Source organism: Rattus norvegicus, chromosome 17 (genome assembly GCF_021556685.1).
Source record: "Rattus norvegicus strain SHRSP/BbbUtx chromosome 17, alternate assembly SHRSP_T2T, whole genome shotgun sequence".
Classification (NCBI taxonomy): domain Eukaryota; kingdom Metazoa; phylum Chordata; class Mammalia; order Rodentia; family Muridae; genus Rattus; species Rattus norvegicus.
The window spans coordinates 9,325,126-9,338,622 of record NC_141550.1 but is presented as its reverse complement, the minus strand read 5'-3'; the positions used below and the strand labels follow the sequence as shown (position 1 = coordinate 9,338,622).

General features: G+C 40.7%; 1 protein-coding gene across 16 annotated transcripts in view; it reads left to right on the top strand.

Moving 5' to 3' along the window:
* Nsd1 (nuclear receptor binding SET domain protein 1) overlaps positions 1 to 13,497 on the top strand; it is a 114,775-nt gene that overhangs the window by 86,739 nt on the left and 14,539 nt on the right. For 14 of the 16 annotated variants that reach the window (XR_015640750.1, XR_015640751.1, XM_087590372.1 and 11 more), the window contains 7 exon segments: positions 2,125 to 2,325; positions 3,190 to 3,369; positions 4,903 to 5,059; positions 7,012 to 7,217; positions 9,743 to 9,855; positions 10,494 to 10,763; positions 12,050 to 12,166. Coding sequence is in view for 12 of the 16 variants with exons in the window: in XM_087590372.1 (XP_087446498.1) it covers positions 2,125 to 2,325; positions 3,190 to 3,369; positions 4,903 to 5,059; positions 7,012 to 7,217; positions 9,743 to 9,855; positions 10,494 to 10,763; positions 12,050 to 12,166 (1,244 nt within the window). In the remaining 4 variants the exon portion in view is untranslated. 16 annotated transcript variants of the gene reach the window in all.

The window sequence follows — 13,497 nt, the reverse complement described above, 5'->3', positions numbered from 1 at the left end:
CATTGAAGTCTTCTAACAGATTTTTAGATAGAAAATCCAGTATGCTTTCAAGAGTTATAATTTCTGCGTTCATTTTCAGATTTTTCTATTTGTCTCAAAGATATTTAAAACCCAAAGTGACTGTAATAGTTTTAATTAGCTTGACACAACTTAGAATTTTGAGAAGGATAAGAATTGTGCAGGGCATTTAGTCCTAGTGCTTGAGAGGCAGAGAGGTAGGCAGATTTCTTGAGCTCAGCTCTCAGAGTTCCTCAGAAAGCTCCACAGAGAATTATTATCTATTTTAGGCCTGTGGGAGTTTGCCTTAAAGTAATTAAATTGATTGGGCAAAATCCAGTCTGAACGTGGGCCTCACTATTCCCTGTATTTGACTCCTGGGCCACTTAAAGAAACAATCAAATGTGTCCACTCTCACTCTAGACTAGATGGCACCCTGACTTCCTGCAGTAGTAGACCTTATTCTGAAGTTGTAAGTTAAAATAAACCTTTCTGTTATAACTTCCTTTGTTAGGGAATTTTGTCACACAAACCAGAAATAAAACTAAGATAATATTTTGTGGGTGCTTGAAGAAGTGAGGTCAGTCTTTCTGGAGACATGGTTTACTTTGTTGGTTGTTTTGAGGCAGGGTCTGTCTATGTAGTCTTGCCTTTCTTGGGATTTGCTTTATAGACCTTGTTAACCTCAAATTTACCTGTCTTCTTTCTCACTGCTGAGATTAGAGGTGTATACAGCTTTGGTCAAAGTTCTTGTTTATTTGTTGTACAAGATAGTCTCTCTGTGAAGCCTTGTAGACCAGACTGACCTTGAACTCAGAGATCTACCTTCCTCTGCCTCCCAAGTACTGGCTTTAAAGATGTGGCACAACTGACTGCCTGGCTAGCACATTTTAAAACTAGTCTTTCTCCATGGGACCCAGGGGCTCGCCTAACACCCTAGGCTAGCTGACCTTCAGATCCCAGGGATCCTTTTTTTTCTGCCTCCATAATGCTAGAATCATAATCTCAGCCACCACACCTCTCTTCTTAGATGAGGTCTTTAGATTGAACTCAGTTCCTTGCCCAAAGCAAAGGTATCTTTTTATAGCATTTTAAATCAACCTACAAAGCCAGATGTGGTAGAGTATGCCTGTCATCCTATCATGTAGAGAGTAAAGGCAAAAAAATGTAGAGTTAATGATTATTTTCTATTAATAGTAAGTTGTTGACCATTCTGAGCGTCATGCCTCTTTCTCAACAAGAAAGGGAGGGAGGGAGGAAAGAGAAAGAAAGGGAAAGAGGTGCCTATTATGTACAGTTTGGTTTTAATATTTTATTTCTCTTACTTGGTATCTATAGTTCTCATCTTGGCCTGTTTTTTTTTTTGTTGTTGTTGTTGTTGTTGTTGTTTGTTTGTTTGTTTGTTTGTTTTGTTTTGATTGGTTTTGGTTTTTTTGATCATATATTTGTTAAAGCTTTGACTATTTGTACCTGTTGGATTTTTCTACCCCCTACATTTGATTGGTTGCATGTTTAATATGTCCCTTTAACTTGTTCCTCTATTTTCTGTCTTCCAAAAATGTATGGAAGCGATGGCTCAGTGGTTAAGAATGCAGACTGCTCGGGGTTGGGGATTTAGCTCAGTAGTCTGTAATGGAATCTGATGCCCAATTCTGGTGCGACAGTGACTATATACTCACATATATAAAATAAATATTGATTTTTTAAAATTTATTCATTCAATGCATGGATGTGCCACAATCCCTGTATGGAAGTCAGAGAACTTTTTGCAGGGGGAGTTAGTTCTCCGTCATATCGGTCCTCAGGATAGAAAAGCTCTGATGCCTACTGGTACCTCTAGCATCCCCTTGTTTCCTGTACTCCTACAATGTAGTTGGATCTAGAGCCTGGACCTGACCACAGTTGTTCCTCTTTTGACAGCAACGCTTGGTAGGTGGTACACTGCACATCCTGTTACATCATACCAATAAGCACATAACTGATCTGAAAGATACTAAAGTTGTTTATTTGTTAGGGTCAGGTTTTGTCAGTTTGGTAAATTTGATAAAGCGCTTCATTAACACCTAATACTAGATTGGTGAAGAGTCTTGTGAAAGTATTAATTTTGTTGCCTCATTTCTTTCCCAGGGATCCACACCTGTTTTGTATGTAAGCAGAGTGGAGAGGATGTGAAAAGGTGCCTTCTGCCTTTATGTGGCAAGTTTTACCATGAAGAGTGTGTTCAGAAGTACCCACCAACTGTCGTACAGAACAAGGGCTTCAGGTGCCCCCTCCACATCTGTATAACTTGCCATGCTGCTAATCCAGCCAATGTGTCTGCTTCTAAAGGTATGGATTTTTTTCTTTAAATATAAACCTATCTAACTGTAAGACCTCAGTTCATTTCTTCATAGTCTTGGGTAAAGTGGCAACACTGTGGCCTAAGTTAGGAGTAATGAATTTCCATCTTAGCAGTTTAAAATATTTAGATATCATAGAATTTTGTTTGAGAGCAGCTTCTCTTCAGTTCCTTTCATCTTTGAATCGTTTCTTCTGTGTAGGTTGGTTTAAGTAGCTCGTGCTGGGTTCTAGTTGCGGCAGTGTATTATTAGGAGGCCATGTGGAAATGGCATCATACAGAGTCCTCGGCAAATACTAGTGCCCCACCATTTCGTATCTTTGGATTTGGACTTACTCCCCGTGTTATAAATATTCCCGGCAATTGTCTCGTCTCCTTGCTAAGGCGGCTGTACTCAGAGTTGTTCAGTCTGACTCCTGCTGAGAACTAGCCCAGAGCTCCCTTTTACTCTTTTTTTTTTTTTTTTTTTTTCCCGGAGCTGGGGACCGAACCCAGGGCCTTGTGCTTGCTAGGCAAGCGCTCTACCACTGAGCTAAATCCCCAACCCCTTCCCCTCTTACTCTTAATGGTGGGTTACATGGTTCAGAGCCATATTTCTAAGTGGTCCTTGCCAACAATTTCTCCTTGCTGGCAGATAGACTTGCATAATGCACTTTGGTTTTTTGTTTTTTTTCTTTTTTTTTTTTTTTTTTTTTTTTTTGGTTCTTTTTTTCGGAGCTGGAGACCGAACCCAGGGCCTTGCGCTTCCTAGGTAAGCGCTCTACCACTGAGCTAAATCCCCAGCCCGCACTTTGTTTTTATATGTAATTTTTTACACTTGTGTCTCCCCCATTCCCTGCTTTCCATAAATGTAGGTCGTCTGATGCGCTGTGTCCGCTGTCCTGTGGCATACCATGCTAATGACTTTTGTCTTGCTGCTGGGTCAAAAATCCTCGCATCTAATAGTATCATCTGCCCTAATCACTTCACCCCTAGACGGGGCTGCCGAAATCATGAGCATGTTAATGTCAGCTGGTGTTTTGTATGCTCAGAAGGTAAGGTGGGACTTCTGATTTTGAATGGTTTCAAAGGGATTAATTATCCAATGCTTTATAATTTATGTTATGGCAGTGACTATATGCACAACTTAGAGGAGTTAATTTTCTCCTTCTACCATTTGGGTCCTGGGTATCAAGCTTAGGTCATCAGATTTCCTTCATTTCTCTGACCCTGAAATAATGTCTCTCGGTCAACCTGTTTTGGCTAGACTGTTGGACTATTGGATGCTGGGGTCTGTTTGTCTCAGCTAGCTAGTGCTAGGGCTACAGAGTGTCCTTTATTTTGGGTACAGGAGATCCTAACTTTAGTACTCAGGCTTATGTAAAAGTCCTGTTATGACCCACTGAGTCAGCTCTCTGTCTTTCATGTATCTTAGTGGTTTATAATACATGGGGCTGGGGATAGGATATAGCTCACTGTTAACAGTGCTCGCCTAGCTTGCCCAGGCATCTGACGTCACCTAAAGTATTCTCAGTGCTCCAAGATGTAGTGTAGCCATGCTTAAACAGTTTAATAGGACTGGAATGGCAATGGAGACTACTGCAAGTTATGAACAGAAGACCTCAAGTATCACTCAGTAGGGGTACCAGACACCCTGTTAATTGCTTCATCTGATGTGCCTCCCGTTTGGCAACAAAGCAAAACAGTTAAGATAACCATTGCTGAAACTGCCGAGTTCTGAAAAGTTAGGGGGTTTTTTTGGTTGGTTTTTTTTTTTTTTTTTTTTTTTTTTTTGGTTTTTTTTGTTTGTTTGTGTTTTTTTGAGGGGGGTGGTGCTGTAACTTCATGCACCAGGTACTCCTAGGTGTTTTGATGACTTAGTTCTCAAGAGTGTTACTGTTCATTATAAAATGTTGCTGGTAAGGAAATTAGATCTCAAAAAGGAAAGTGAATTCCTGAAGTAATACGGTGTAGGAACTTAAAGCCCCCTTCTGTCACCAACTGAAACTTGTATTTTAAAGTTGCAGCCACACAAGCAAGATAACCTGAGTTCCGATTCTCCTGTTCATGTAAAAAGCAAGGCACATTCCTATAGCATAACACTGTCAGATCAGAGACAGGCAGATAGATACCTCGAGTTCATTGGCTAGCAAGCCAGCCCAACAGAATTGAGGAGCTCCAGGTTCAATGAGAGACCCTGTCGCAAAAAAATGAGGTAGAGAAGGATCAAGGAGTACATCCAGTACCAACCTCTGACCTCCACATGCATGTAAAGCACAAGATATACAGACACAAAATTTAATGATGCTTTTCTTTATCCTCTGATCTCTATTTACCATAAACAGTCTTAGAAGGGAGGGCAAATGTTTATAGTCATACGTGTGCATTTTGACCTCATTGTCTTATCTGAAAACCTAATTGAGCTGGGAGCTCAGGGATGTTAGAGAAGGTCTGTTGTTGTAGAACAGTCTTTGTGCATGCCTTTACTAGGGTTCCAAATAATTGACTGGGGGTAGAGCAAAGCCATTACTGCTGGGACTTTATATGTAACCTGTTGGTTCTAAATGCCAGCTTTTTTATTCCTGTAGGAGGCAGCCTTCTGTGCTGTGATTCTTGTCCTGCTGCTTTTCATCGTGAATGCCTAAATATAGATATCCCCGAAGGAAACTGGTACTGCAATGACTGTAAGGCAGGCAAAAAGCCACACTACAGGGAGATTGTCTGGGTCAAAGTTGGCCGCTACAGGTGAGTAAGCACAGCACAGTGTGACTCTTTTCTCTCGTCGTCGTTTTCCAGTTCCTGGGTTCTGGTAGATAATTAACTTATAAACTGCTCTGCACGTTTCAGCACAATAATACCCACCCAGATCGATCGTTTTTCTAGAACAAAAAATTTAGATGATTTTTAGTTCTAAGAATGGTAGGTGTGATATAGCAAATTCTTTACTGAAGTAAAATAAGTCCATGATGTCATAAACATTGTTAATATTTCAAAGTATTTATTTGCAGACGTGAGCCTCTCTACCAAATAATTGTCCATAGTTTAAAACCAGTTGTTCCTTTTGTCTTTGAAGTTGCGATTGAACTCGGAATGCATAAAATACACACCTTAAATGTAGTTTTCTTTATTTGATTTTAAACAAGATTTTATTATGTAGTTATGGCTGGCCTCAGACTTAGCAGAAGTCTGCTTGCTCCTTTCCCAGGCATTTACCTAGCTAACATGAGTAAGTTCAGTAGTTAGCAAGGGCACACTGTGGTTACATATTTTATAAGTTTCTAGAAGAAAAGCTGTGTGTGGTGGTGCACCCTGTATTCCCAGCATTGGGAGCCTGAGGCAAGAGGGTCACAAGTTCATGGCCAGTTCTGCCTGTATAGCACAACCCTGTACTAAAACAAGCAAAAACAGTCATCTAGGGACAAGTTTGAAGTTATTGACACATAAATGACATATGTTAGAAGATAGAAACATTAATTAGCTTGGTTAGATAATTACTGGGAGTTCTGTTTTAGTTTTTGTTTTTGCTTTTGAGTAGGGGCCTTAATTATGTAAACTCGCTTTCCTCAAATCTGCTGTGCAAACCAGGCAGGTCTGAAACTGACAGATCCACTTGCCTCTGCCTCCTGGGTTTAAAAGTATGTGCCACCAGCCCTAGCTGGAAGGTTTTTCTTTCCAGTACCAAATTGTCTAGTATGCTACCATTGATGCCGTGATGTTGAGCTTTCTTGTTTTCCCCACATTTTAATTTCTCTTGTTTAGTTAATTTTCATAAATTTACTTGTGTGTGTGGATATGTACATGTGAGTACAAGTCCCTTTTGAGACCGGAAACAAGGGATCCTGTGGAGCAGAATAGACATGGTTGTGAGCCACCTGATGTGGTGCTAGGAATGGAACAAGGCCCTGCAGAACAGCAGCACATGCTCTTAGCACAGCGCCATCCCTAGTCACCACTATCCGATCTTCATCTCATCGTTGCAGAAAATTCTTCAGTGGACATTATAAATATTTGTGTACCATAATTATTTCCTTCAAGTAAAATAACTAATTGTAAGACATTATTTATATATTTGTGAGTGGATGGACCTGTTATTTCAGGCTTCTGGAACATTCTCCTTTATATTGTTGGTTTGTAAAATTGACCATGGATTGGAAACTGAGGATAATGGCTGAATGAACAAAGTTCTAGCTGGACAAGTATGAGGACTGATGCTCTGAACTTAGCACCCTCCTTAATGTGAGGAGCGGCGGGTAGCCCACCTGTGCTCCTGGAGTTCGTGAAGCAGAGACGAGGGTCCGCAGGGCAAATTGGCAAGCTAGACTGGAAAACACTGGTCTGCTAACTCCAGAACCAGACTCAGTAAATGGGGTGGACAGTGACTCAGAAAAACTGTGTTCACGGGGCTGGGGATTTAGCTCAGTGGTAGAGCACTTGCCTAGCAAGCGCAAGGCCCTGGGTTCAGTCCCCAGCTCCGGAAAAAAAACAAAAAACAAAAAAAAAAAACAAAAAAAACCTGTGTTCACTTTGGGCCTGTACATACATATGCACACCGTACGCATACATACATACATACATACATACATACATACATACATACATACATACATACCTTCTCCCTACCCCACATTAAGTAGGTTGTTTTCCTAGTGCCTTTGCAGCCCTATAGAGGCCTCTTCTCTTATTTGTACCTCTTCCAGGTGGTGGCCCGCTGAGATCTGCCATCCTCGAGCTGTTCCCTCTAACATTGACAAAATGAGGCATGACGTGGGAGAATTCCCTGTTCTCTTCTTTGGGTCCAATGACTATCTGTGGACTCATCAGGCTCGGGTCTTCCCTTACATGGAAGGGGATGTGAGCAGCAAGGATAAGATGGGGAAAGGAGTGGATGGGACATATAAGAAAGGTAACTTTACCCTTACTGAGACTTCTACTGCTGAGTGTCTGCTCTGCACTCACATTCATATAATGGCCCAGGATTTCTAAAGTATAGCGGTGCCTACTTATAAGTTCAGCATTCAAGGCTACGGCAAAAGAATTGGAGGGTCAAGGCTACCCTGAATTACATAGTGAGGTCCACAGTGATTTTTGCTATACAGTGAGACTGTCTCAAAGGAAGAAGCAGCCAGGCACCAGGCATCAGATGTCGTTTAATGATACAGGACGTGAGTGGCATCTATAAGGTCATGGATTGATTCCCAGTTTATGTATCTGTGCTGATCCAAACTTGTTATTCCAGTCGTTATGAGGATGAAGCACGGGGGATCACCAGGTTGAGGTCAGCTTCTGCTGTTGTGTAGCAAGACCCTGCCTTCTAAAATTAATTAAGGTCAGCTTTAATCCCAGCACTCTGGAGGACTTCAAGGCCAGCGTGGTGTAGCTAGCTATCAAGTCTCTAGAGAGAGACCTTGTCTCAAAAAAAAAAAAGTTAAGTGAAGTAGAATTCTTGTAATGCTTGTCATCCGTGTTCTGACTGGCAGCCTCATATTTGCTAGCACTGTTGCTTTTGTGCAGAAGTTACTCCATGATCCACCATCTCAATGTTAACTCTAACAGAACCATGACTCAGTGTCTTGTCTCATCAAGTAGTTGAGCTGTGTAACTCACTTCAGTTTCCTCTGCAAGAATCAGGTTTTCTTTTTCCTTCTTTTTTTTTTTTTTTTTTTTTTTTAAGGTTTGTATAGATTTTTAAAAAACAAAAGATGTAAAAGCAATTAGAAGTGCAGGGAAATGTAAACTGGTCTAGCATTGAAGGGTAGGGTCTGCTGAGGCTAAGTCAAGTCACCTGGTATATTAGCTTTACAATTTAGCAGGCAGGTAATACAACTTGAGCCTTTCTCTAAGATATAATGGGGAGCGGATCTTTGAATAACTTACTGAATAAAGTAAATCTGTGAGGTACTTGCTGTTCCTATAGTTGTCATTTCAAAGGCAATATATTTCTTGTTAAATGGATATTGAAGCTTACAAATTTGCTTACATCGTGAGGAGGCAATAATCTTAAAGAACTGATGCCTACTAGTGAGGTGATTCCAGAGTACTACTCATTAGTTTAGAACAGAACATTAGTTTAGCAAACGTTCTGTTTAACCCATGTTCTTAGGTCCTATTTGATGTATGGTTTCTGTGGGGAAACCTGGAAGATTGATGGTAATCATAGGAGCTTGAATGGAGAGTCTTGTCGTCCTAGATAGTCAGTGACTGCAACACCACCATCTTTGCCTGTGCAAAACTGGCTGTCATTGAAGCTAGAAGAGGAGAGAAAGTGTAGGAAAGGCCCTGCGTCTGAGCCTGTTAAAGTTTTGGTATTGTATTTGCCCTCATAAGCTTTCTAAGAGTACGTCTTTAGTGGGAGGAATCAACCATCAAACTGTCACATTCTGTGGCTCTTGTGACAGACATTCATAGCCTGCAGAGCCAATCTAGGATTTGACGTTTTGAAGTCATAGGTGTTTTTGCCAAGTGATGCTTTGAAGAAAGAACCATGATAGTTATCACTTATTGTTGTCCATGCCTGTGATGGTTTTGTTTCCTGTTGTAAGTTTTTATGGCAACCTTATAAATAGATTTTGCAGATGGTGAATTAATAGGCCATATAAGGTATGTTATTTGCAGAAGGTCTCTGTGTTACTCAGTGAATGATGTAGGAAGGTTTTTGGCTCTGGCAGTTAGACTGAAATTTCAATATCTTGTTTTTGAGACAAGAGCTCAGTGTAGCTTATAAGTTGAGAGCTTCTATCTGGAAAGATGAATGAACTAGATGGTTTGTGCAGTTCTACTGAATAGGAAAGCAAGGCAAGACGCATGTGATAATCATAAGAGGTTCATTATGGGTGAGAGGAGAGAAACATTTATTATGTATGAGTACACCATAGCTGTCTTCATGCACACCAGAAGAGAGCGCAAGATCCCATTACAGATGGTTGTGAGCCACCAAGTGCTTGCTTGGAACTGAACTCAGGACCTCCGGAAGAGCACTCAGTGCCCTTAATCACTGAGCCATCTCTCCAGCCCATGAATTTCTTTAAAGAAGAACAGCATAAAGAAAAGTGACAAAAAGAAAAGGGGAAAATTAGAATTTTCAATTTACTCTAGGTAAAGAACGCATGTTTAAGTTGAGAAAAATTAGTCTTTGGGTTTTTTTTTTATTTTTTTCTAGACACTGCAATCTTGTAAGGCTTTTGATAGCATGAGGTGCATTCAGATATAAAGATCTGCTGCTTGTTAGAGCCATAGTGATATTTACAGAGTGAGTATTAGAGAGTAGATGGGCATAGAGGAGGAAAGGAGTCATCAGGAGTGTATGTAGTTTGCACATTCCCTGTGGTACCGAGGAATGCGCACTTCTAGAAGCAAATGGGTTTTATTTTTCTCTGATAGTGGTAGTCTGTATTTTATATTTGTTTAACTGATTTTACTTTGTTTTCTCAGCTCTTCAGGAAGCTGCAGCAAGATTTGAAGAGTTAAAAGCTCAAAAAGAACTAAGACAGCTGCAGGAAGACCGGAAGAATGACAAGAAGCCACCTCCTTATAAACATATAAAGGTGAGAGGCGCATCCTGGAGACTTAATGAGCACTGTTCAGCTGCTTCTCTGCTCGTGGTAAAAAACTAAAACTGTAAGCAGAGTTGCTCTCAGAATTCAGAGCGCAGAGGAAGTACTTTATTGGCATTGCCAACACATTTGTGGTGGTCCGTCCTGTTGTTCTCAGACCTCGAAGTAAGCTCCTTACCTACAAGTCCATACCACTGTAAGTCGTGGATTTCCCACCCACCCCCATTAGCTTATACAGCATCATCTCGTCTCAGACCCTGGCTTAAAATTCTTTTGGCCTAGCAACTTAGGAATTGACTTGTTCCCTGGTGTTAAGAGTTTGTAGTCAAGAATTCTGCAACTAAATTACAGTCTCCCACTCTTTTAAATTTGGAAATTGGGGTCTCAGTTGTCTGAGTTTGCCTTTAACTTATGATTGTCTTAGTTTTTCCAACAGCTGGGATTAAAGGCATATACCAGCACACCTAGCTTGAAATTTACAATTCATGGATCAACAGTGGCATTATTATTGCATGAACTACCTTAGTCTTGCTTTTTCTTCAAGTCATGTAAAGTGTGTCATATAACTTAAGGGAAGTGATATTTGTTTCTTAAAGGTCCTCAGTTGTTTTATGTTGACATATCTTCAGGTGAACCGGCCCATTGGCAGAGTACAGATCTTCACTGCAGACTTGTCAGAAATTCCCCGTTGCAACTGTAAAGCTACTGATGAGAACCCCTGTGGGATAGACTCAGAGTGCATCAACCGGATGCTGCTCTACGAGTGCCACCCCACAGTGTGTCCTGCTGGAGGACGCTGTCAGAATCAGTGCTTCAGCAAGCGCCAGTATCCAGATGTTGAAATTTTCCGCACATTACAAAGGGGCTGGGGTCTCCGGACAAAAACAGATATTAAAAAGGTAAACAAAATCTTATGAGATTTTACTTTAACTGCATGATAAAACTGGTTCATCTTGAGACAATATGAGAAATATAACGCAGGAGACATGGTAAGGGATTATAGTGAGCGCCACCATGTAGAGGGTTGAGAATGGATGATCTTGTCATCAAAAGTCCTTCCACTGACCATACTCACTACATAGAATAAATAATAAAGGACAAGTCATGGGGGTGCTATGAGAGTATTTACTGTTTTGTGGAAATTCTTTAGCCAGTAGTGAAGATGAGGGAAAAGAGATGGTTTAGTGTTAATATTTTAGCGGAGAAAAACCAGCTTGGGTTTATTAAGTGTAACACGGAGCGTTCTACTTTCCCAGTAAAAGTGCAGGCGTCTTCATTGTGAAGCGCGGAGGGCGTCTGCCACCTCCCTCCTCAGTTAGGCACCGAATTTTGAGAAAGTTGTTTAGGAAGGAAGGGAGACACCCAGGAATATGGGTGTGGGCTTTTCCAAGGGGAATTACCAGGTTCCTCAAGCTTTTAACAAATAATATTATACATGCCGGATGAAAAACAAGTCTTATTTGACGCTTTAGTAAAGTAAACCTTTTCATAATTTGTAAAGGATTTTGTTGAGGTTTCTAGGAAACACAACGGCTGTAGCCTGGTTTGTTTAGTTATTTGTTTGCAGCCAAGATTAGGATTAAAGTTTTGCAGGTATTTGTGAAAGCCAGTGTAGTTGTCCTACCCACATGGTGGAGAGTGTGTATAATGTGGACAGGAAGTAAGCAGGGGAGCCAAGAAAGAGGAAACCATGGAGAAGCTGGCTTCCATGCCTCAGACAGGAGACAACACTGACTTATGTCTTTGTTGGTATTCCTCAGCCTCAGTTCTGGTGCAGCTTGTGTTTATCTCCTGGGGCTTTCTGATGGTGGCAGTGACGAGGTGATTCACTTGAAGTGATTAAGGCAGCATAAATAATAAAATGTGGGCTGGAGAGATAGCTCAGCGGTTAAGAGCACCGACTGCTCTTCCAGAGGTCCTGAGTTCAATTCCCAGCAACCACATGGTGGCTCACAACCATCTGTAATGGGATCCGATGCCCTCTTCTGGTGTATCTGAAGACAACTACAGTGTACTTATATATAATAAATGAATAAATCTTTTAAAAAATATATAAAAAAATAATAAAATGTACATAATCTGCTTTGGGAGAACTACCCATATATATTACTTTTTAAAATAAGAGGTGTTCATGTAAACACCAGTATACTTTTTCCATTAAGTTATGAGCAATTTCGTATTCTAGGGTGAATTTGTGAATGAATATGTGGGTGAGCTAATAGATGAAGAAGAGTGCAGAGCTCGGATCCGTTACGCACAAGAACACGATATCACTAATTTCTATATGCTCACGCTAGACAAAGTAAGTAATGCAACGTCCTTTTTTGTTTGACTGTGTATGTGTCCCAGACATAAGTTTACTGTTTGTCTGCATACATGAGAATTTCCTTAATTTTTGATTCTGGAGAAAGTTGGACCTGCTCTTTTCCCATAACAAAAAGACAATATAGAGCTGCTTTGAGTGCTCTGTTTGTGTGATCTGAGCTAAGCTGGGATTGTTATGCCATAAAAGTACCTGACAGGGCCACAAGAGGGTACAGCCCTTCACCCTTTATTTTACACACTGGAGGGCTAATGTGTTATTGATTCATGTACAGCACTGGTTCTCAACCTTCTTTATTAATACAGTGCTCATGTTACGGTGACCCCAACCATAAAATAATTTTCACTGCTATTGCATAACTGAGTTTGCTACTATTAGAATTAAATATCTGTGTGGTTGATGATTTTTGAGAACTGTGATGTAAATTGTAAAAGCTCAAGAAATCAAGTCATTATTCCAGTGTTGTTGGTTTTCTTAATGTTTTAGTGATCATTGGAGTTATATTTTGGAAGAAATTTTCTAATGTCCCCATTTCTTATGTATGTTTTTCTTTATGTTTGAATATTAGATTCCCGTAAAAAATGTATATAATAATTTTGAAGTTCTCCCTTCCCTATATTGAAATTGAACCTAGTATTGTGTGCACACTAGTCAGACACTGTGCAGCTGAGCTACTTCCTCAGCCCATCGTACTGTAGTTAGTTATGTCGTCTCACTTTGTTTGTTACTCCATGCTTTCTTGTCACATGTCAGCTACCGTAGGTTAGAGTATTACAGTTGATGTTGAGTCCGAACCTTACTAAGTTACCTCGGCTGCCTGGACGTTGCCCTTGTCCTTCCTTAGCATTCGCAGAAGCTGACACTACATTGTGCCCCACTGGGAGAGGTGTTAGTCCTAGACTCCCCTGGCGGTTACCTTGTAGATATTTCCTAAATTGTACTTTTGAGATTATGAGTCCTTAGTGCCAGGCATTCTGATGATAGTGATAGGGATCAGTATAAGCATTCAAACTTGATTAGATGATTTTCAATGTGTCCCTGATCTGAAAACTTGTCACTTAGAAAGTGGAATAAGCTTTGCTTCTCTCGAGCTGTGGTTCATAACCTTCAGTTGCCTTAGAGGTCTGCTGTCACCACGCAGCGCAGCCCAGCATAGTGTTAGCCCTGCAGAGTTGAATGTATCTGACACATGGCCTTCCAAAGAGAGTTGGTGCTGATACTTACTGCTCTGTGGGTGACATACATAGAACCCCTGCACTGAGAACATTGGGTTTTAAAAGCGTCTTCTTTATCTTGTGAGAGTCTAATTT